Source organism: Apium graveolens, chromosome 4 (genome assembly GCF_009905375.1).
Source record: "Apium graveolens cultivar Ventura chromosome 4, ASM990537v1, whole genome shotgun sequence".
Lineage (NCBI taxonomy): Eukaryota > Viridiplantae > Streptophyta > Magnoliopsida > Apiales > Apiaceae > Apium > Apium graveolens.
Genome location: NC_133650.1, coordinates 6,586,007 through 6,611,593, shown reverse-complemented (window position 1 = coordinate 6,611,593; position 25,587 = coordinate 6,586,007). Strand labels below are relative to the sequence as shown.

Below are 25,587 nucleotides of genomic sequence, written 5' to 3'. Positions count from 1 at the left end.
ACAGACAGATATATATTCAAGCACTAATGTAAAGAACACAACAGACCTTAAAAACTTTTCTGGTGGATTGTTGTTCCACCAGAGATGGTATTTCAGAAAATCTGTGATTCTAGATGTTGATCACAGCTGCGTCCTAGTACAAACTAGATAATTTTTCTCTCAAGATTTTTCTAAACAGCACTGGAAAAATTCTTTTCTAATTACTAGCTGCTACTTGGTTTATATATCACCAAGTGTACAATTGAAGACAAAGATAAAAATACAATAATAAAATAAGTTCTCCACTTGTTTCTTCTCCATTTCACTCAAGTACTTTGTTGACTATTGCCTCTTTGTACTAGAGTAGAACGGCTCCTTTTTCTGATGTTCCTGAAATTAGGCTTCCACATCTCAGTTGTCTCTGTCAACCCATGTGCCTCTGTTTGTAGGTACAACTACCACTTGCCAACTGCTATTTAACAGAACATCCGTTGAAGCCTTCATCCGTTGATGGCTTTATCCGTTGATATGTTAGCAGTTGAAGCTCTATCCGTTGATGCACTCATCCGTTGAAGGATGTTATCCGTTGAAGCTTTAGAAACATCCGTTGAAGCTTTGTTTCTCATCCGTTGAAGGTCTTTAAGTTATCCGTTGACACCATTTCATTTATACAAAATTACAAGGCATGAAATACTTACAATTGGCCTTCCTATCTGCATATCCTCTAGTAGTCAACATGACTTATAATTTCCCTCAACATTTAAGAATTTATATCTCAAATTCAGAGACTGAAATGTGCTACAACACTAGACTTATTTCTAAGTAAAGCTACACCATCAACGGATAGCCAAAATGGTCTTATCCGTTGAGGCTACAAACACTAGATTTCTACTTAAGTGTTTTGTTAAACATATCATCAAACTAATGCACATATATTCCTAACAATCTCCCCCTATTTATGTCTATAAGAATTGTAGACATAAATTCAAGGTTAACTTGATGATAACAAAACACTTAACAAATATATGAACTGAAACTAAGTAGAAATTCAAAAGTGCTGCAAAAGTGTATGTACTAGAAGGTAATTGAAGATTTACAGTATTTCCAAGGATGCTCCTCTAGCCTGAGCAAATCATCTTTTTCTTCTTTGATCCCTGGTTTTCTTTCCTAGCCCTTTGTCATTTTCCTCAATTTGGAGTTGGAGTTGTCTGAAGAATTCAGCTTCATCTTCATCACTGATATCCAACTTAGATTGCATTTCTTTGAGAGTTTCATTGCTGGCAATCTTGAGTTGGTCTTCAAGTCTGAAAAATCTTCTGACTCTTTTATCATCTCTGAATTCCATCAACCAATGAGGTGATTTGTGAATTGTAGTTCCCCTTTCTTGAATGAGTAAGGTTCTGGGCAAGGCATTGGGCTCCCTCCAAGTTTTCCTTATGTTGGCAATCTTGTTGAGAATTTCAGTCTTGGCAGTCCTGGTAAAGCCAGAATCCTTTTGTATGGCTGAAAAGACTCTGATCAAGGTAGAGTAGCCTTCATTCAGAATCCTGTAGAGAGGCCATGTTCTTTCCCCGGCTCCTTTGTATCTGAACACCAATCTCTCTGGTAGCTGTCTGTAAGCAGCAATTCCCCTTACATCCTCCAGCTCATCCAGATAGAGTTCAATGTCTGAAATTTCTTTTATGTCACAGATGTGAACATAATCATCTTTAGAAATGGGTGGCTTAGGGTTAGGTTTATGTTTATGAGTGAATTTCTTAGAGTTTAGGGGAGGTGTAGATTTGGATTTTCTTTTCTGTTTTTTTGGTAGTGGAAGAGTGGTTAAAAAGGTAGGCAAATTGATGGTGTCCCAATCAATAGGTTCCTCTTTTGGGATGATTGGTTCACCATGGATGTTTATAGTGGGATCAGCAACAAAGGGTTCAGGTATGGAAGGTAGAGATTTAGTTTCTTCAGTGTTGCCTTCACTCCTTCTATGTGCCTTGACCTTTCTTCAGTTTCCCTTCTGCCATTCCTCTTTTTCCTCCATACTTTCACCAAATATACTCCCAAAAACCTCATCTAAGTTTGCAATCTTGTCTTCACCCCTGACTTCAATTCCTTTCTCATTTTCAACTAGACTTGACTTTAGCTTTTGTTCAAGCTTTGCTTGTGCTCTTTTGTCAGCCTTGAGTTTTTCAGCTTCTTTCTTTAACCTTATGGTTTCTTCCCTCTTGGCTATTGAGAATTTGGGATGTCCTTGCATCACACATATGCTCTTTCCCTCTCTAAAGATAATAGCCATGTTTCTCCTTACTGCCTCATCCATGGTCTCCTTGTGTTTTATGATGCTAGTACCCAAAACTTTGTCTTCATCAGGCTTTGGAAGAGGAAAGTCCACTTCTTTCATCTGAGCAAAGTCTAGAGGGTTCTTTGTGGAGTCCTTGCTGGATCTAGTGTTGGGCTTGAGAACCATAGGTTTTAGATTCTTGAAAGAAGTCTCTCCAACCTTATTTCTCCTTTCTGGCTTGTGCTCCATATTGATTGGTTCAACCTTTGTGCTATGTTTCACAGATATTGATTTATCTTGTGTAGAGCCAAACAGTTGTTGCATCCTTTCATCAATTCTCCTCCTTTGCTCTTTCACTTGAATTTCAGCTGCTGCTAGCTGGATTAAATCAATTCCATCCGGCTTTCCTTTGATTTGAATGATTGGAGAAGTAGTGATGGCAGGAACTAGCACTTTAGATATTTGGATTTTTGTAGATGGCTCTCCTTCCCCTTCCCTTTTACTCTCCCCCTTTTTGTTATCATCAAGGAGAGGGGTCAAGCCCTGTGCTTTTGCCAGCTGCATAAGTAGATTTGTTTGAGATTGTTGGTTGTGAAGAATGGTGGCCACAGAATCTTCAATAACTTGAACTCTGTCTTCCAATTTGGCCAGCCTCTTTTCAGTATGTGATTCCTTTTTCAATCTCAACAAAATGTCCTGCATTGTACCATAGGGCATGACTGAATCCAATTTTTCAGAATTGTAGGATTTCAAGTCAGCAATATCCTTTCTGAGTTCATCCACACTCAGATTCTGTCTTACTTGCTGCAACTTCATGAGATGCAGTGAGTCCAAGTGAGCTGTAAGGATAGCCTTTGTACCAGCATGAGAAGTTTTCTGAATGGCCTGTTTGATAGTACTGATTTGTTTGACTAAGGAGACATTGAATTGCCCTGTTGTAGACTCCTTTGTGAAGGCCCATTCAGGTAGATTTGGAATAGAACCAGGGCCTTCATCTCCCCCTAAGTTCATGCTTCCATCAGAAGAAACAAAGTCATCATCATCAGAATTTACTCCAAATTCTTCAAATGACTCACCAGCTGTTGAAGGCATCTTGTTAATAGCAGCTTTGTCCCTTTGAAGAAATGCTATTGTATGTACTAGATGTAGTGTCTTTTCTGCCTCCACATTGCCCTGTGCAGCCAATAATTGATAGGCTGAAACAGGATGAGTAAAAGTGTCAGCATCCAAGGAAATGTTATCAATAACAGCTTTGTAATGTTGCTGAAATTGTCTTTCCTTTTCAGCATCATTCACAATCATTGACTCACTAGCAATGGCTGGATCCATCCTTATTTCTGCTGTACCTGCCTTTCTCTCATTTTCTCTATGTTCTTGCATCAGGGGCTCCCCTTGGCTCACACAACTCACTCCCTCACCTTCACCTACTAAGGTGGTACTCCTCTCACTTACTTTTGCCATGCTGGAAAAAATAGCATGCATGTTTGAGCTCTCAATCTCTCCTTTTGCCTGGGAGCAACCCAGCCTCTCACTCAAATTGTCACTCCCTTCCCTCAGTCCTAGAAGTGATTGTACAGTAATCAAGTCTTCTACACTTGGAATTGTTTCAGTTGTGTGTGTAGAGACTATCAACGGATGAGGAATAGCCGTTGAAGGTGAAACTGATGGTATCAACGGATAACTGCTGTTAAGCTTATCCGTTGAAGAACAACCACTTGTCAACGGATGAGTGATATCCGTTGAAAAAGGAAAAGAAGTAGAAATTGAAAGTGATATAACTGTTGAATCTGTGTAGATTGATATGAGTTTTGGTGACACAGATCCTTCAATTACATCTGAAAGAATTTGCGGGTGATCCAACAAATCATCTAAAAGATGATGATCACCTGTATTTGAGTGGGGCTCCTCCCTGAGTTGTAAAGAGGGAGAATCAGGAATTGATGGGAATAACATATCCACATCTAGAGATGGTGAAGAAGTGTGTGGTGATTGATGTGTGTTAATTGTGAGAGAATGGGGTTGTGACTCCACATTTGTTGGAGCCACATCAAACTGAGTTTGAGAAGGCATAGATACAGATGGATGTATCTGTGCAGTGTGTGCACCCTGTGTAGAAGATTGGGTTCTTGCTCTCTTTCTTCTAATAAAGGCTTTTGTTGATGAGTGTTTGGCTTTAGTGTCCCTCCCTCGTTTGTTCTGTGTTCCTGGTTGGGAACTATTTTCAATAGTTACATCCTTTTGGGTGGATGCAGCTAGGGATATGCTAGTAACCCTTTCAACCACCACAGCTTTTTGAGAAACTGTGGCTTGGCTAGCTTGGGAAGCACTTATCTCTCCTTCCTTATCCTGGGGGTTTCTTTGATGTTCACCCCTCCCCTCACCACTCACACCCTGTTCACTCCCTTCAAGGTTAATGGTAGATGTTACAACTGTTGTCTTTTGAGAAACAACAGAGGTAGTTTTCTTTGTCTTTGATTTTGAAAGTTTAGTTTTGGTGACCTTGGTAGGAATCTGTTGGGGCATTGTCACAGATTCCATGGCCACACTAGAAGATAAAGAAATAGAGGGGTTGGAAGAAGTAGAAGTTGTAGAAGCAATTACCTCACTTACCTGAGGTGCATTCATGATTGGTAAATATACCAGTGGCACACTGCTGTTGAGATCCATTCTCAATAAATCTGCAAGAACTCTTTTCTCTTGTGCCCAACACTTGAGTTTATTATTCTCATTGGTTATGACCAAACCTTCAGCAACATGGTTAGCCAATAACATAAAGAATCTAGCATAATAGATGTTATTAGATCTATTAGCTTTGTTACCTAATCTAGTACCCAATTCTAGCATAACATAGTTGCTAAAATTAAAATACCTATCAGAAACAAGCATATAGAGCATATTAACAAGAGATGAAGTTATGGCATCAAAATTGCTAATTTTCCCAGAGAAAACCTTGATAAAGGCATCCCCAAGAAAACTCCATTCTTTCCTAAGGCCTTTTCTTTTAATACTCCCTAAACTAGCAGAGTTAAGAGAATAACCTATGGAATCTAACATGCTGGATACATCATTATCAGTGTGTGGTGTCATGGCATTGTTCTCAGGTAATTTAAAACATGCTAGTAAATCATCACAGTTAACACAGTGATTTTTACCTTTGAAAGTGAAGGAAATAGTCATATCTATTGAGTTGAACTCAGCAGTTGTCCAAATCTCCTCAACTACTTCACAGTAAATCGTTGGGGCTTCCAGCATTGCATAGCTAAGTTTACAGTTTTTGATGAAGTCCATCATTTTGTGATAATCGGAGTGGGCTTCATTCTTTTCTACCAAAGCTATGAAATTGTTCTTCTCATAGATGAATCCGGATTGAGACATAATCTTTACTACTGGTGCCATTGTTGTGAGTAGAATTTGCAGAGAATAACTTGAAGGTTTTGCAGAGAGAAAATGGTAAAAGCTTTGAAATTTCAAGAAAGCGTAAAGTAAAAAATGAAAGATCAGAAGGGCTTATATACTTTCTCAAATTAAAAAGCATAAATAAGAGATTAAACAATAAATATATGTAAGTGAATTTCAGCCGTTTAAGAATAAACTGTAAGTATTCTAAAAACTACCTTTAAAACAAATACATACAGCTGTATGTATGAGTATCAACGGTTAAGACAATAGAATCAACGGCTGTGAAACACTTGAATCGACTGATGTGATATTTCAACGGATAAGGTAAACTGTCATCCGTTGAAGAGCACTTCAGTTTTATCCGTTGACGGATAAAAATTCCAGAAATGTATATGACTTTCAACGGATAATGAACATCCGTTGACAGAACAATTTTGACTTTCAACGGATAGGGAATATCCGTTGATGGAATAATCTGTGTTAAAAATCAAATTTGTTCTTGCAGCTAATACATTTCAGGCTTCAATTCAAATTGCAATAAGGACATGAATTTTAAGAGTAATTAAGCATACCTAGCTCACTTACCAATCTTGTGAATGTTGATTCATCAAGTGGCTTGGTAAATATGTCTGCAATTTGTTGTTCACTTGGAACAAAATGAAGTTCCACTGTACCTTTCATCACATGTTCCCTAATGAAGTGGTACTTGATATCAATGTGATTGGTTCTTGAGTGCTGCACTGGATTTTCAGTAATGGCAATGGCACTTGTGTTGTCACAAAATATTGGAATTTTGTCAACAGTCATACCATAGTCAAATAACTGGTTCCTCATCCATAGTATTTGTGTACAACAACTACCAGCTGCAATGTACTCAGCTTCATCTGTTGATGTGGAAACAGAATTTTGCTTCTTGCTGAACCATGATACAAGCTTGTTCCCTAGAAATTGACAGGTGCCTGTTGTGCTTTTCCTGTCTATTTTGCAACCTGCATAATCTGCATCTGAGTAGCCAATTAGATCAAAACCAGACTCTCTAGGGTACCAAATTCCTAGATTTGGAGTCCCCTTGAGATATCTGAAAATTCTTTTAATGGCCACTAAGTGAGATTCTTTAGGGTCAGCTTGAAATCTAGCACAGAGACATGTAGAAAACATTATATCAGGTCTACTAGCAGTTAAATATAAAAGTGAGCCAACCATGCCTCTATAACTTGTAATATCCACAGACTTTTCAGCCTTGTTTAATTCAAGCTTAGTGGCAGTGTCCATGGGAGTTTTTGCAGGTGAACAATCCATTAAGTCAAACTTCTTTAAAAGATCATAAATATATTTAGTTTGACTAATGAAAGTTCCACTACTAACTTGTTTTACTTGTAACCCAAGAAAGTAAGTTAGCTCTCCCATCATGCTCATTTCATATTTACTTTGCATTAATTTAGCAAACTTTTTACAAAGCTTATCATCTGTAGATCCAAATATAATATCATCTACTTAAATTTGTACAAGTATCTTAGAGCCATTAACATTTCTAAAGAAGAGAGTTTTGTCAACAGTACCTCTTGTGAAATGATTATCTAGAAGGAACTTTGACAAAGTCTCATACCAGGCTCTAGGTGCTTGCTTTAGTCCATAGAGTGCTTTCAACAGATAATACACATGGTCTGGAAAATTTTGATCTTCAAAACCTGGAGGTTGGCTTACATAAACTTCTTCCTCCAATTCCCCATTTAGAAATGCACTCTTGACATCCATCTGATAGACTTTGAAATTGGCATTAGCTGCATAGGCTAGAAAGATTCTGATGACTTCAAGTCTTGCAACTGGAGCAAATGTTTCATCAAAATCTATTCCCTCTTGTTGAGAATAGCCTTTAGCAACCAATCTGGCTTTATTCCTTATGACAATGCCATTTTCATCCATCTTGTTTCTGAATACCCATTTTGTGTCAATGGAACTCTTGTTCTTTGGCTTGGGTACCAGCTTCCAAACTTTGTTTCTCTCAAATTGGTTCAGCTCTTCCTGCATAGCTAATATCCAATCTGGATCCATTAAGGCTTCTTCCACTTTCTTAGGTTCCTCCTGAGATAGAAAACTACTATACAAACATTCATTTTGAGTAGCTTTTCTTGTTTGCACTTTAGATGATGCATCACCAATGATCAGTTCAAAGGGATGATTCTTGGTCCATTTCCTTTGAGGTGGAAGATGTGCTCTAGATGAGGTGGCCTCAGTATTGTCGTGATGTGAGACAGAGTGTTGATCAGTTGAAACTCCCCCTGAGTTGTTGGTCCTTTGCAGGAAACTTGGAGTTCTATCAACTGATGATGTAAATCGATTATCCGTTGATGAACTATGATCAACGGATGCTTCATTATGTACTTCAACAGATGATGCACTATGTCTTTCAACGGATACTGCATTGCCTCTTTCAACGGATGCAGAATTCTGTGCATTATCCATGGGCATATCTTGAATCCCTTTTGAAGTGTCATCTCCATCAATCTCCTCTTCACTATCATCACAATATATCTCAATGTTGTCAAATTTGAGTCTTTCATGGTGTCCCTCATCTATTAGTCCATCAATCTTTTTATCATCAAACACAACATGCACATATTCCATAACAATGTTGGTTCTTAGATTGTAGACCCTATAAAATTTTCCAGCTGAGTAACCAACAAATATCCCTTCATCAGCCTTTGCATCAAACTTCCCTTTATGGTCAGATTGATTTCTCAGTATAAAGCATTTACATCCAAAGACATGAAGAAAGTTTAGAGTTGGTTTTCTTCTCTTGAACAACTGATAAGGAGTCATGCCTTTAGCTTGATTGATCAAAGAAATATTCTGAGTGTAGCAGGCACAATTAACAGCTTCAGCCCAGAAATATGTTGGTAACTTTGATTCTTCAAGCATTGTTCTAGCAGCCTCAATTAAAGATCTGTTCTTTCTTTCAACTACCCCATTTTGCTGAGGTGTTCTTGGAGCTGAGAACTCATGCATGATTCCATTTTCTTCACAGAACAGCCTCATTGTCAAATTCTTGAACTCAGTTCCATTGTCACTCCTGATATTCCTAACCTTCAAGTCAGGATGATTATTGACTTGCCTGATGTGATTGATAATGATTTCACTTGCTTCATCCTTTGATCCAAGAAAATAGACCCATGAAAACTTTGAGAAATCATCTACAATCACCAAGCAATATCTTTTTCTTGCAATTGACAATACATTGACTGGTCCAAACAAATCCATATGTAGCAGCTGTAATGGTTCATCAATTGTTGTTTCAAGCTTCTTTTTGAATGATGTTTTCCTTTGTTTGCCTTTCTGACAAGCATCACACAAACCATCCCTTGAGAATTCAACAAGAGGAATTCCTCTAACTAAGTCCTTTTTGACTAGATCATTCATTGTCTTGAAATTCAAATGGGATAGCTTCTTGTGCCATAGCCAACTTTCAGCTGAACTTGCTTTGCTGAAGAGACAAGTAATAGATTCTGCATCTATAGAGTTGAAGTCAGCTAAGTACACATTTCCTTTTCTAACTCCAGTTAGAACCACTTTGTTATCTTTCTTACTGGTGACAACACATGCTTCTGAATTGAAGGAAATTGTATTCCCTCTATCACATAGTTGACTGATGCTCAGTAAGTTGTGCTTGAGACCATCAACTAATGCAACTTCATCAATTATGACATTCCTTGTTGAAATCAAGCCATATCCCATAGTAAACCCTTTGCTGTCATCTCCAAAGGTTATGCTAGGGCCAGCTCTCTCCTTAAACTCTGTGAGCAGGGAGAAATCTCCTGTCATGTGTCTTGAACAGCCACTGTCCAAGTACCATAGATTTCTTCTTTTTCCCTGCACACCATAAAATCAATCAAGTTGATTTTGGTACCCAAGTTTCCTTGGGTCCATTCTTGTTAGCCTTTCTCCTAGACTTCATTCCTCCTGCTTTTTCTGATGTTCCTGAAATTAGGCTTCCACATCTCAGTTGTCTCTGTCAACCCATGTGCCTCTGTTTGTAGGTACAACTACCACTTGTCAACTGCTATTTAACAGAACATCCGTTGAAGCCTTCATCCGTTGATGGCTTTATCCGTTGATGTGTTAGCAGTTGAAGCTCTATCCGTTGATGCACTCATCCGTTGAAGGATGTTATCCGTTGAAGCTTTAGAGACATCCGTTGAAGCTTTGTTTCTCATCCGTTGAAGGTCTTTAAGTTATCCGTTGACACCATTTCATTTATACAAAATTACAAGGCATGAAATACTTACAATTGGCCTTCCTATCTGCATATCCTCTAGTAGTCAACATGACTTATAATTTCCCTCAACATTTAAGAATTTATATCTCAAATTCAGAGACTGAAATGTGCTACAACACTAGACTTATTTCTAAGTAAAGCTACACCATCAACGGATAGCCAAAATGGTCTTATCCGTTGAGGCTACAAACACTAGATTTCTACTTAAGTGTTTTGTTAAACATATCATCAAACTAATGCACATATAGTCCTAACATTTCTTTTATATGGTAAGAAATATCCATCAAATATAGTCTTTTTATTTAATTCTCTATAATCTATTACCATTCTAGCGTTGCCTCTTTTTTGTTCACTGTGTTTTCTTACTAAAAAAGCTGGACTACTATGTGGACTTTTATTTTCTTGTATTATTTTTAGTTTTAATAATTCATTTATCTGGATTTCAAATTATTTTTGGTCCGTTGAGCTATATCTAATAGGTTTTCTTTATCCCATAATTGTACTGGATTTTCTCCAAAATTTGATTTTAGTAGACTATGATACTTTTTCGATAATTCTTGTAGATTATTGTTTCTACTTATTATCAAGTTGTTTATACTTAATGTGTTTATAAGCATTATTCTTTTTAATATTATCCATTTATTGCAAGGTGTTTGCAAACTTAAAGTATTAGAAGTAACAACTTGTGTTTTAAAATGATCTAAAAAATTATTTCCTAATAATATTGGTTGCTTCATTTTATTTTCTTGATAGATTAAAGGTAATTTAAATATTGTTTTATTTAATATTATCCTCATGTTTTCAGCTATTGTATCTAATTCTTTTCTTTGTTCATTAAATCATGTTACTTTAGTTCTATGTATTTTAGATTTTTTCCATTTATGCGAGATTAATACTTTCTCTTTTGCCAAGCATAAGTCTGCTCCGCTATCTATAAATATTTTTTGTTTTATTAATTTTCCGGGCTTATGTTCTACATAAGTTTCTATGTAAATAGCTACCATTAATCTGAATAACTTTCACTTGAAGAGTTATAAATGAAAGATTATGATCCACTATCTTTATCAGTTTCACTAACATAAAATTCTTCGTATTCATACCAGTTATTATTATCTTCTTTTATCTGTTCCAGATTCATTATAAAATGTGATGTATTTATATATTTTACCCCCTTTTCTTTTAATTTAGGGCATTTATTTGCATAATGTCCCTTTTCATTACAATTCCAACATTTGCATTCACTCAATTTTTCTTTTCCTTTATTGAATGGTTTTCTTCTAAATTTTCTTCTATTCCTAAATCTTTTCCTTGTGCCAGAATTATTTCTGAATTTTCTGAACTTTCTTCTTTTGTATTTTTTATAATATGGATTGTTGTTCCGATTGTAGTTTTGTCTTTTATCAAATCTTTTTATGTATTTTTTCTTATATCTCTTACTTGGGTTTTTTCTTCTTTCATCATCACATCCAAATACTAATCTTCTTTCAGTAAACCCACATATTTCTCTTAATCCTAGTTTTTTATCCTTTTTAACTGTTTGTTGAACTCGGTATTCTTCGCATTTTCTCATAAGATATCCTCTTAATACTCTTATTCTTTCTCCTAAAGTGTTTTCTCCTGGTTCTAAATTATTATATTCTTTTGTTATTTCATTATTATATGGCTTTGGAAGATGATCATAATATAGTTGTTGGTAGATTAGGCTTTCTTCGGGTTGAAACCTAGCTTCATAAAAGAATTTAGTAAAGTTTATAGTATATTCAGGTAGTTTATTTATTTTACAACATTTCATATTATTTAAATTCATTATTATTTCTATTTTTCTTTCTATCAATACTTGATCTCTAGCTACCATCCATGGTTCTCCTAAAAATTCTCTTTTCAGTATCATATCAAAGATTTGTAGCATAGATTTCCAATTTCCTACATTACGCATTACTTCTGTTTTTAATTGGTATGCTATAGATTCTATCCAAAATGCTACTTTTCCTATTAATGTTTTGGATATTAAATCATAAGTATAATCTAAATTATCAGTATGTGTGGAACTCATTAGTGCTATATAAGTTCCTAGATTCCAATCTGTAATCCTTCTACTAATTTCTTATTCTTCGTAGACATTATCTAAATCTAAGAAATATCCATTAAGGTTAACACCTTGTGACATAGATCCTACAAATTCTTTAAATTCTGCATGATATCCGATTGGTATATGTTTAGGTATTTTATTACCACTTCTTGTTATTACTTCTAAATTAACATCCGTTAATTCTTCTTCTGGATAGTTATCAACGTTTTCATTTACAGTTTCCATTTCAGTATCTATAGATTCGTTATATTCATCTTGATTGTCACTTTGTGGTTCTTCTTTTATGATAGCATTCACATTTTTCATTTTTCTTAAGGCTTGCATTATTTAATTGTTCTCCTTTTCTATTTCTGATTTATCTTCATTCTCATATTCTTCTATAAAATTTATTAATTTTTCATTAGAACTGACACTATTACTTGAAGTATCTGAGTTACTTGTGCTTTCAGTAATTTTTTCTTTTTCTTTAATTTTTTTGATTTCTTCTCTTAACATTTCTAAATTTCTTTTGGTTTCTTCTATTTCCTGATGTAACTCTTTTTTCGTTTGTTTTAGTTCTCTTTTAGTTTCTTTCAAATCTTTTTTATTATTTTCATATTTGTTCTTATATTTTTTATACTTGTCAAACCATTCTTCATTAGTGTTTAATTTGAGTTTGCTATTTTCTGCTTTTAATCTTTTCAATTCTTGTTCCTGTTTTTCAAACTTTAATTGTATGTATTCTATTTTTCCTGTTCTATATCTAAATTTTTTGATTCCTTTTTCATTGGTTCATATTTATATCTTTCTTTTTCTAGTAGTTCTTTCCCATGATTTTTATGAAATGTTATTACATTATACTCTTGTTTGTCCATTATAATTTTCCTTTTTATGTAACGAAGATAATCCATCTAATGTTTTATCTACAGATTCTGGTATAACGGGTTTCATTTTACTAATATCTATCATAACAGGTTCTTTAGTTCTCCTCCAAGCATTTATAGCCACAATTTCTGGTGTTTTTGTGATATCTTCTTTTAGCATTTGTTTATTTTTTGGTTTTTCGTCTTCTAGATTATTTAATTTTTCTAATATTATTTTAAATGATGGTATTTCAGATGCATTCCATAGATTAGTTAATTCTTCTCTTATTATTTGTCTTGTTTGAGTTTGATCCTTTTTAATCTCATTCATTACTAATGTCATATTTTGAATTTTTTCTTTTATTATGATTTCTTCCCATAAAGCTTCTATTTTTTCATTAGCCATTTTATTAGCTCATTCCTTCCATCCATTTATCTTTTCATTAGTTAGATTTATTCGTTTTTTCCATCCATTTTCCATATCTATCCATATTTTTTCAGTTTTTGAACTTTCTTTTTCTAATTCTTTTATGTCTTTTTCTAATTTTATTTCTTTTTCACTATATTCTAAATATTTTATTTGTGAATATACACCTTTTTTAGAGTGTCTTTTATTTTTTGTAATTTATGTTTTTTATTTTTCTTGTGTATTCATATTTTATTAATAAATCGAATTTTTCCTTGGTCATTTATTTCAATGCCTTTATTATTAATTTTATAATTTATCATTGTCAAAAAGTCACTTCCTAATAATAATTCATTAGAACTATCATATTCTATAACTCCTATGTTTATATTATACTCTAAATCTTGTAGTTTAAATCTTAAATTTACACTTTTAGTAATTATAATTTCTCTCTCATTTTCAGGATAATTATAAGTTTGTGGTTCTATTATGGAGCAGTTATTTTCATCAATTTTACTTATGTGTATAAAACTTTTAACAACGCGTGTATTTATTTCAGCTATACAATCTTTTGCTATAATTCCTTCGAATATTATTACTTTAATTTTTAATCTATCAGTTTTCACATCTATTAAATTTATAGTTTTAGGTAAACTATATTGCCTTGACATAATTGGTTGTTCTCTAAAACTTAAATGTCTAAATTCTTTTCTAAAACTTAATCTAGATCCTTCTAATATTGGTTTAATTCTTTGTGTTGAAATTATTTGTCTATTACTAAAGTCTATTGTAAATTCTTCTGGGATTGTTATTTGAGATTCTTCTTTATGTTCAATTTTTTCTAATATATCATTGTATAATTTTGGTACTATTATTCCTAATTCCGTTTGTTTCTTTACATGATGATTTCCGGTCATAGCATAAACTATTTTAGTTTCTATACTAATTACTTTACTTCCCTTTTGCATTTTTATTCCATCTAATTTATAATATAATGTTAAAAATCTTTCTTTATTTTCATCTCTTAATGATATGCTAAAATCAGGTTGTATTATAAATTTTAATTTATGATATATCAAGTTTCCTTTTACTACTGCTATTAATGAATCTTGTATATTCCTAATATTCTATCGTCTAGTACATATATCTGTATAGGAGTATCGATATTTTTCTGAAAATATGCTTTTATTGTAAATTCTATTGGTCCAAAATAAATATTTTTTAGTTTATTTGCTTCCTTTTGTTTTAATTTGGATAGTTCTCTTTTTTATCAAACCATGTGTTATTAAATTTACTTTTGCTTTTCCATTTATCGTATCTATATCCATTATATTTTCATGTTTCTGAGCTATATATCTAACTTCTTTATTTCTTTCAAAATATGATGTTTTGAATATCTTTTTAATTGTTAGTTCTTCTGTTTCACTTTGGATTTTATTATATATATCCGGTTTAAAACTTAGAGTTTGTGATGTTCCTTCTTCGTATTCATCCATTTAATAATATACATCTTGTTTTTCACTTGATTTTTCTAATGACATTTTTTCAAACTGTATTATTATCCAGTTATGTTACTTGATAAAATTATTCTTTTAAGTCCTTGTATTCTTAGTTTATTATTTCTAAATGTTATTATCATATTTCCAAGTTGTTGATAACATCTTATTATTTCATCCATATTTTCTCTTGTCCATTCAATTTTATTTTTTCTTTGTTGCAATTTTTCTAGTTCTATTTCTAATTTTTCTTGGTTTTTTATTAATTCTTTCATTTTTCTATTATTTCTAGTTATTGCATTTGGATCTATCCAATTCATTTTTTTATTTTTTGTCTTAAATTATTTATTAATTTATATTGTTCAGTTAATACCTCTTTTAAGTCTTTTATTTGAATTTCTAAATTAGTTTCTTTAATAAATTTTTCTCGTTTTATTAAAAGATTTTCTTCTTCCAGTCTTCTAATTTTTTCATCTCTTTCTTCCAACATTGTTCGTATCGTAGCTATAATATCTAATTTTTCATTTATTATTTGCATACTTATTTTACAACTTTCAATATGTTGATTTATATCTTTATTAAAAGTAAGGTTTTTATCTGCTATCATTTTAATACTTTCTAACTTATAATCTTCCATAAATCAAATATTTATTTATTTATTTATATAAATATATTAACTGTCTATATAGATTTTTCTTCCACATTTGTTTTGTTTCTTTATTCTCTACTATAAAATAAATTAATAGAGTTGCTATTATTTTAGATTTATAACTTTTATTATTATCTCTTAGTAATTTTGCTGGAGATCTCATTTAATTTTTATATTTCGTTTCTTACTATTCACTTTCCGATTTTTTTTTTACTTTTCTATTATTTATTACAGTAAATTACTATTCATCTTCTCGGCCTATTTTCCTATTATGGCTCTGATACCATTTCCTGTTTTTGTGAACCTTTTGTCTCTTACAGTTCATTTTTTGTAAGATGCTTGTTCCTTTTTAAGGCACAGTGAGATAATATAAGATCTTGTTTGGTCTTCTTCTAAATAGAGTTTAGTGTATCCAGAAAACAAAGATATACTCGCATAATTAGCAGTGCGAGAGATAACAACATATTCACTATGGGAAATTGTTTTCTTTTTTCACATGAATTGTGAGGCCTAGTCCGAAGTGTATCTTGTATTGTATGTTGGCAGTATAATAATTCAGTGCTGGTAATGCTGTAAAGTCTGGAATATGCAACCTTAGCGGGGTGTTCTATGTCAAGTATACCCCCCAAAAAGTATTCTAGTTTCTCACTTGTACTTATTTTGGCTGCTGAAATAAACCAAGTACACTATGATAGGGGGTGTATTTGAAATTCTTTAATGCCCTATTTGGATACTATCATTTAATGATGGATTTGGAACAAATTTTCCTTTTGGATAGATTAGAAATTAGGATTTGGATCTGATTCAAGTTCTAGCTATTTAAAACAAAATTAAAATTTGAGAATTTGAAATAACAGATTTTTTGGTGTCATTTGAAATTACAACCATCTTAACTATTCTAATTACTTCTCGTCTTTCACTCTTGATCTTGATCGACTATATCCCTCTCGCCACTTTCATGAGATATGTTTATATGAGTATAGGGTGGATCGACTCCATCCCTCTCGCCACTCTTCGTGATGATGAGATATGTTTATGTTTATCCAAAGCAATTTAATGAGAAATACTAGATACTTGACATTCTTTAATGAGAAATGCTAAATACTTGAAATTCTTTAATGAGAAACGTGGGTTGCCAAATTTTAGGTGGGATATTCTTATCTACATAGGATGGACTCCCATGTTACATCAATCTTATCGATGAAAATAGCTCTTATTAGATACTAGTTGAGAATCCGTGCGAAGTATGAGCCGAGTTAATATATTTAAAACATTGTAATAGTATAAGTGTCATGTTAAAATTTTTAACTTTTAGTCAGAAAACCAATTCACCCAATCCAAACTTTTGAGTATAATATTTGTTTTATGATTATAATAAAAAATTATAATTATTATATGATTTTAAAAAAATTATTATTCCACTAAAATATACTATAAAGTCATATGAGAAATAGGATTTCCGAGTTTAAATCAATATAAGAATTGCAATTAAAAAACGGGTAAAATAATACATATAATATTGTAAGTCGTATAAAAGTAAAAGAAGAATAAAAATTATACAATTTAGTGTTATATTGAAATTCAAAAAGGGGTGAAACCAAAAGTTGATGAAACCAAAAACATATAATATATTGAATTAACAATACTTAAGGAATCAGGAACACATTGGTTAAAGTCAAAAGGGTAAAATAAAAATAAAACCAAACTTAATAGAATCATAATAAGACATGTAGAAGTATAAGAAAACAAAAATAAAACTAAACTTAATAGAATCATAAGATATGTAGAAGTGTAAAATATACACACAGAAGATAAAGGGTGTAACCAAAAGTTTTAGCGGAATTAAAAGAAATAAAAAAGTAATATTATAAGATACATGAATGAATAAGTGAAACCAAATGTTGGTTATACCAAAAATCGGTGAAACCAAAATTGATACTTGTGTACCACTTAAAAAGGGGTTTCGCTTATTAATAAATGTTAGTTATTATTAATTTACTTGGTCGTGGTTTTTATATTTTTCGTAACCTATTTATTTGGGCCAATATATGAACCTATTTATTTTAGAACATAATTAAAAATGTTATCAAACCTATAAAAATAATAAAAAAAGCATGGCTTATGAAATTCAAAAAACTGGTAAAAATAATACATTTAGAATTATAAGTCATATAAGAATAAAAAAAGGATAAAAATAATAACATGAATTATAAAAGGTGAAATCAAAATGTGTTGGAACCAAAAAATAAGTGAAATCAAGGTATCACTTAAAAATCGGTTTACACATGACCTATTTACTTGATCGTGATTTATATTTTTCGTAACCTATTTTGTTGGGTCAATATATGCAACTATTTATTTTAAAACATAATTAAAAATATAATTCAAACCTATAAAAACAATAAAAAAACATGGCTTATAAAATTCAAAAAACGGGTAAAAATAGTATATATATATAGTATTAAATTATAAGCCATATAAGAATAAAAAGGATAAAAATAATACACTTAGAGTTATAACATAAATCATAAATTGTGAGACCAAAATGTGATGATACCAAAAAGTCAACCAAAGTCAAGGCAAAGTCAAGGCAACACAATTGGTTGTAGAGTGCAATTAAAAGCTTTGCATACCCAACCCCATGCTCAAGGGTTCAAATCCCCCATCCTTCTAGCACCAAATGATGAGCCTTTAATATTTATTAATATATAAGACTAAATTATAAGGAGTAATCCTCTTTACTTAATTTGCCAACCCCTTTTTCATGAGGTTGTTGTCTCTTATTTATACTAAGTCCCAAATGAGCTTATTGGTACAAATGGGTCTTCTTGGGCTTTACATTTATAACTAATAGTTGTTCTAATTACAACTTCTTTAGCTGTTTTTATTCTCACAACTCCTTTGTGTTGAGTCTCAGATCCCTGTTCCTTTGAGTCCCAGAACCGTTGCGTTTAGGGAGCGAAAGTTAGCAGATAATTTATCGATGGGTAGGCATGAATTTGGGGATAAGCCGAGTTTAGATTATATTAGTTTTTATGTGAACATGCCCGTGCCTTCGAATAAATTAAAGAATTGGGTCGATTTTAGTAACGAATATAGGTATCGGGTTCCGGTTCCTAATGACCGGGTTTGGATGATGCCTGAGTATGGCATACATGGGATCCCTTTGTTGTTATTTGAGTTTGGACTTCGACTTCCGATGCACCCTTTCCAATTAGCACTTTTCGAGGCAATAGGGTGTGGTGTCGTGCAGTTGACTCCTAACTCTGTTGCTCAAGTAAACGGTTTTATTGCGCTGTGTCATGAAAAGGGTCGGGTTCCAACGAATCCGTTATTCTTTTCTATTTATGGGATTCGGTACCACGAGGGTCAGGTTTATTTGATTCGCGACATAAGCGAATGAAGATAGTTAGTGTTCGGTCATCGAACTCAGGGTATTACGCTAAGTGGTTGTATTTTGCGGGCCCTGACTTAGAGTTTGTGCAGTCTTGTCATAAAATTAGCCGAGAGGCTCTTGATGCTTTGAATAGGCTAGACAAGTATGATTCTGAGTTTTTGGATAATTTTCATGGGTCGATGTCTTTGTACTCCCATTTGCTGTTGAAGGAAAGTGCATTTTTGGAGAGTCATTCTCGTAAGGATATAATCCCTTTATATCTGTTGTTTTGTTCTTGTTCTGTTTTTCTTCATTGTTTAATAAGAATCATCTTTTCTGCAGTTGCTGGAAGCTCTTTGAAGAACGTACTTGACAACGGAGTTCGAGGAAAGAAGATGAATAAGGCGATGATGTTCCTAGTTCAGAAAGCAAGTGGGTCAACTCGCGAGGAGATGAGAGTTGGTGGTTCGAATGCTGGGGAATCCAAAGTTGGCGGGTATGTTTCGATTGAATTGCTGGATGACAATGGTGATCGAGTTGTAAAGGATCGTGAAGAAGTTGTCGCGGACGACCCTGAGCTGGTACCTAGGAAGAGGCAGCATTCAGATTTTGATGGGGCGAGGGTTGAGGCTAATTCTGTGCCGACGAATAAAACACTGACGATTGTCGGAGGGAAGGGGCTTTTGAAGACTTTCTCATATGTCAAAGCATCGAGGGATGTGGTACGTATTGAGGTTTTGCCTAACGAGAGGTGGACTGGAGGCTCGACGGTGCCGCTACAGGTTTTTAGGGCCTTCCAGCTTCCCCAAGACATGATGCCTTATTCTACTAAGAGGCGCAGTGATTTAGTGGATAGATGTATGGGCCGTGCTGGTCGGGTATGCATCTCTGATGCCTAATATTGTATCTTGTTTGATTTTGAAGTTTCGTTTTAACGTATGTATTTTGTTTTATTTCCAGTTCCTTTCAGATTTTACTTACATCATGAGTGAATTTAAGAATGATGGTGATGGGGGGTCATCCTCTAGGTTTAGCGCTGATCTTGGGTCGATGACTCGAGAGAAGAAAAAATTTGAGGATTTGTATTTGGCGGCGGATCGCCGGGCTGGTGAGTTGGATGTGGCTAATACGAAGCTAAGCACACAGGTTAGTGAGTTGGAAGCGGAGCGTGATGTTTCTAGCAAGAAGATAGCTGAACTGGAGGAAGCCTTACGTAATGTTACTCTGTCGAGGGACGATGAGAAGAGAATGCAGGAGAAAGCTGAGAAGGACTTTGTGGACCTAACTGCTTCTAACAAGAATTTGATTGAAGATAACTGTCAGATGAAGACGGAATTAGAGAAGAGTATTGAGGATATCGCAAAGGCGTTGGGTGATGGCTATGGTCGTTGTTTGACGAGGTTATCGGGTGTTGGGGTCGACATAGCCGGTCATTCGTTCGAGGATTATATCCACGACTTTGCTCATGCCAGAGAGACTGCCCGGGATCTTCCTCCTAAAGACGATGCTTGAAGGCGGGGAATGCCCCGTTGTGATATAATAATAGTTTTGAACCTTTGGTATTTGTTGGATGATTATTAAACTGTTTAGTTATTCCTGTCGGTTTTGTTTTAAGGCGTAAAAGATTATATGCTTTTTACTCTAATTTTTGTTTTCTTGCTCAATTATAATCTTGTTTGTTTAGACTCTTTACTCAGTATGTTCCACTCGAAAGTAAGATATGTTCGTGTTCGCGTATCATGATCACTTGTTAGAGCTAATAATTTAAGTTTTCAGGCATGGAGTGGTGGGCTTTACAAGCATGTGATTGGTAGACCAATCTTCAGCAGTAAAGTAGAAGAGGAAATTTCAAACATTTCAATGGCTTTTCTATAATCACCTCCAACAAAAAGTTTCATTTGTAAAGATGAGCAGGAAAATACTATCACTCTAAAGCAACAAGCATTATTTTCTTTACTATTCCTGGTTTTTTACCAATTCTTTTCTTATGTACGTAAAATGTTTGGATAACTGATTAGCTACTGCAGCTATTACTATACAGAATCAACAAGAGATGCACAATTATATATATAAAAAACTTCTTCTTCTTTTTTTTGCGTGCGAGGGGATAATGAAATTCGTCTTGATAGATAGTACGGGGAGTTTATATATGACATGATTTGAATTTTCTTTGGCTAACTATTCGCGTCGTGCCCGTATTCTCAAGTTTTGACTTAGTACTTTATGAATTTGGATATTTGTTTTGTTTTTTTAGGTGCCTCTCCTCCTTGAGTTGGTATCAAATGTGATTGAAAATTTGAAAGATAAGTTGAAAATTTCATAAAATACCTTAAACATTTCCAATATTATAAACTAAATAACCCTCGATGGGGATCTCATAATGATCCTCATTGCATCGAGGCTTGTTTTTGGTAGGGCAGTTGTAGCCTTGAAGTTTCAAATATTACACATAGGAGCACATTACTGAAAAATTTCTTGAGATGGATGCCGTTCCAGGCGTTCTTAATTGGTTGTTCGTCGAGGTGTGAGAGCTCATAAGTTCCCATACTGACGACCTTCGAAACTCTGTATGGGCCTTCCCACGTTGGTTTAAGCTTTCCTGTGACAGTGGGTTGTGATGCAGCGGAATCTCGAAGGACGAGGTCTCCTAGTTTAAAGCGCTTGTTTTTGACTTTCTTGTTAAAGTAATTTGCAGTCTTTTCTTGTTGCGCGATCATGCGTAGTTGAGATTCCTCTCTTATTTCTTCAAGAAAGTCATTGTGAAATGGCAAGCCCTCGAGTGCGGGGGAAGGGTCAAAAACTTCGACCCTTGGGGAAATTAAGCTTATCTCAACTGGCAAGACTGCATCGACGCCATACGCTAGGCGGAAAGGGGTTTCACCTGTCACGCTTCGGGGGTTGTCCTGTATGACCACGACACATTCGGAAGCTCATCAACCCAGCAGCGGAGAATTTCCTCAATACTTTTCTTTAACCCTTGTAGGATGGTTCTATTCGTTACTTCTGCAAGCCCATTGGCTTGTGGATACGCAACTGAGGCCTTGATATGTTGGATTTTTAACTCTTTTAAAGTTTTCTCAAATTATGCCCCCACAAATTGCGTGACATTGTCTGTAACTAAGATTCGTGGGATTCCAAAGCGAAATACCACATATTCAATGAAGAACTCAATCATTTCTTTCTCTCTGATCTTTGAAAGGGGTTATGCCTCGACCCATTTTGTAGCATAATCCACTGCGACCACGATATATAGGCACTGATGTTTAGATTTTGGAAAGGGTCCTACGATATCGATGCCCCACTGAAAAGAAGGGGCATGGGGCGAGGATTGAATTGAGCTCTGTCGTGGGTCGATGATTTACACTTCCATGTAGTTGACATGCTTGGCACTTTCTAACACATTCCCCGCAATCTTTCCGAATTGTGGGCCAATATAGACCTTGTCTGATTATTTTAAGGGCTAGTTTTTTTCCTCCGAGGTGATCACCCCAGATTTCCGTGTGTACCTCGACTATTGCTTGATGGGCTTCTTCTAATGTCAAACATCGGAACAGCGGTTCGGATAGAGCACGCTGATATAGCGATAAACCAATTACACAGTAATTTCTTGCCTAAAACATGAGTGGGCGAGCTTCGCGTTTCCCGTTAGGGAGTTTGTTGTTGATAATGTACTCGAGAAATGGATTTCGCCAGACGGGGTTATCCTGGATTTGGTTGATAGAAAACTCATCGATGGCGGGAGCCGCTAAGACGTCGACATATACCGGATTAAGATTGATAGGTAAATTGGAGGATGCTAACTTGGCCAGGGAATCAGCCCACTAGTTCTCTTCTCTATCGACATTCGAAAGTTTCCATGAGGAGAATTTCTTGAGTAGCTCTTATATTCGTGCCAGATATCAAGCCATTTTTCATTATGTGTCTTGAACTCCCCACTTATTTGTTTAGAGACTAGTTGGGAATCTCCGAATATGTCAATAATTTCAGCCTCGAGGTCCATCGCCAGTCTTAAGCCTGCGATGAGTGCCTCATATTCGGCGACGTTATTTGTAGCAGGGAATTCAAACTCTAGAGCTTGCTGGACTTTAAATCCCTCTGGGCTTATTAAGATAATTCCCGCTCCTCCAGAGTCGGCCGTCGAGGATCTGTCGACGAAAAACAACCACGGTCTTAAATTATTTTCGTCGGGACTCTGGGTTTTAGCTTGGAATTGACATTCAGCAACGAAATATGAAAGAACCTGGGCCTTTATCGCAGTTCGAGGCTTATACTCGATGTAGAACTAACTCAATTCAATTGTCCACGCAACAAGTCTACCTGTCATGCCAGGCTTGTGTAGGATCCTCTTTAGGGGTTGATTCGTAAGCACATGTATCTCCCTCGCCTGGAAATAGTGTCGCAGTTTTCGACTTGCGACAACTAAGGCATAGACCAACTTTTCTACTTACGGGTATCTGACTTCGACATCCCGAAGAGAGTAACTAATGTAGTACACCGGGATTTCTTTTCCTTCATCGACCCGAACCAGCACAGCCGCGACAGTTTCATCGGAAGCTGAGAGATATACCTTCAATGGCTCGCCTGGTAAAGGCCGAGTGATGATGGGTGGGTTTGTTAGGAATGCTTTTAGCTCGGAGAAATTCTTTTCACACTCGTCACTCCACTCGAAGTGTGAGGACTTGGAAGCTTTTTTTATTGCTGTGAAAAAGGGAAGGCATATTTTTTGACGATTGGAGAATAAACCTTCGAAGTGCAGCGATACAACCAGTTAGTTTTTGTAAATCTTTTACGGATTTTGGATTTTCTATTTCCAATATTGCTTTTGTTTGAGATGGATCTGCTTCGATACCTCTTTGTGTGACTAAAACGCCAAGGAATTTTCCGGCAGTAAGACCGAATGAACATTTAGCTGGGTTTAACCGCATATTATTTTTCCTTGCATTTTCAAATATTTTGCGAAGGTCTAACACATGGTCAGAAGAAATCTTCGACTTTGTAATCATGTCATCGACGCATATCATCATGTTTCTCCCGATCTGCGAGGCGAATATTTTATCCATCATCTGTTGAAAAGTGGCCCCAACATTGATTAAACCGAAAGGCATCACTCGGTAGCCGAAGACTCCCCGATGTGTGATGAATGCAGTCTGCTGCCAATCTTGTGAGTCCATTTTAATCTGGTTGTACCCCAAAAAGGCATCCATAAAAGAGAGAAGCTCATTTCCCGCTGTTGCATCAATGAGTTGATCTATATTTGGAAGTGAATAAAAGTCTTTAGGATAGGCCTTATTCACATCTGAGTAATCGATGCACATTCTCCACTTTTTATTACTTTTCTTGACCAGGATCACATTCGAGATCCATGTGGGGAACTGTACCGGCTCAATGAAACCGGCCTCGAGTAATCTATCGATCTCTTGGTCGATGGCCGCTCTTTTCTTGGCGGAAAATGTTCGGTGTTTCTGCCTCACTGGCCTGATGTGTTAGCCGATGTGTAAAGAGTGTCGAGTGACGACTTCGAGAATTCCAGGCATATCTTTGGGATCCCAGGCGAAAATGTCAGAGAATTCACGAATAAGGCACGTGATATCTTTCTTTAAGTGCTCAAGGAGATTTTTGCTGACCCTTGTAGTTTTCTCAGGATTACCTTCAAATACTTCAATTTCTTCGGTTTATTCGACGGGAGAGCAAGAGTTCCTAGTGGGTGGATCAAAAAGGGCTCTGGGGTCGATATCGAGCACTTGATTGACTTCTAATTCTTCATCAGCCTTTTTTCTTGGAGACATGGTGGTTAAGTAGCATTGTCTTGTTGTTTCCTGGTCACCGATCATTTCTCCTACACCAAAGTCTGTGGGGAATTTCATTTTCAAGTGAGAGATAGACGTTATAGCTCGGAGTGCAGTGATCGTTGTTCGCCCCAATATGGCGTTGAAACTAGAGGAGACACTAATTACGTGGAATTTGACCACCTTCCAAACCTGACACGGCGGAGAGCCAAAAAGCACTGGCATGTCGACGGTTCCTACCATGTGGACCTCATTGCCTGTGAACCCGTACAACGGTGTTTGGGAATTTTCAAGTCTTCGATCTCCGATGTCCATTCGGGAGAAAGCATGATGATATAGGACATCGATGGAGCTACCATTATCGACCAGCATCTTCTTAACTGTGTTGTTTCCCACACGCGTGGTGATGACAAGGGCATCCTGGTGACCTTCGATGAGACCGGAACAGTAATCATCGTCGGAGAAATAGATGACCGGGGAGGGATTCGCTCGAGGGCGTTTAGCTGTCGAGGGATTGATATTAAAAACTTCTCGAGCGTAAAGCTTGCGAGAGATGTGAGAGAGGCCCCCGGCGGTTATACCGCCAAAGATGACGTCAATTACACGGTCGTCCTCACCTCGATGGTGGCGTCTGAGTGCATCATCCTTTTGTACATAGTGGAAAAGTTGTCCTCGACGAATCTTACCTGTGATGAGGTTGCTGAGTTGAAAGCATTGCTCTGTTGTATGGCTGGTGTCTTCATGATATTCACAATATCTAGAGCTTGGGGGTCTGCCCGGTTTCATGGGAGAAACATGTTGATATACCTTCGCGAAACATTTGAAAACGCAAGGAAAAATAATATACGGTTAAACCCAGCTAAATGTTCATTCGGTCTTACTGCCGGAAAATTCCTTGGCTTTTTAGTCACACAAAGAGGTATCGATGCAGATCCATCTCAAACAAAAGCAATCTTGGAAATGGAAAATCCAAAATTCGTAAAAGATTTACAAAAACTAATTGGTTGTATCGCTGCACTTCGA

At 35.4% G+C, this 25,587-nt stretch overlaps 1 protein-coding gene across 1 annotated transcript; it reads right to left on the bottom strand.

The window, feature by feature from the left end:
* Positions 1-24,450: 24,450 nt before the first annotated feature.
* LOC141718238 (uncharacterized) lies at positions 24,451-25,350 on the bottom strand. Its single transcript, XM_074520619.1, has one exon. The coding sequence runs from the start codon at positions 25,348-25,350 to the stop codon at positions 24,451-24,453; it is 900 nt and encodes a 299-aa protein (XP_074376720.1).
* Between the last annotated feature and the right edge of the window lie 237 nt (positions 25,351-25,587).

Excerpts from the sequence above, each read along its gene's own strand:
- LOC141718238 (XM_074520619.1), bottom strand. The coding sequence starts at position 25,350 with ATGAAACCGGGCAGACCCCCAAGCTCTAGATATTGTGAATATCATGAA.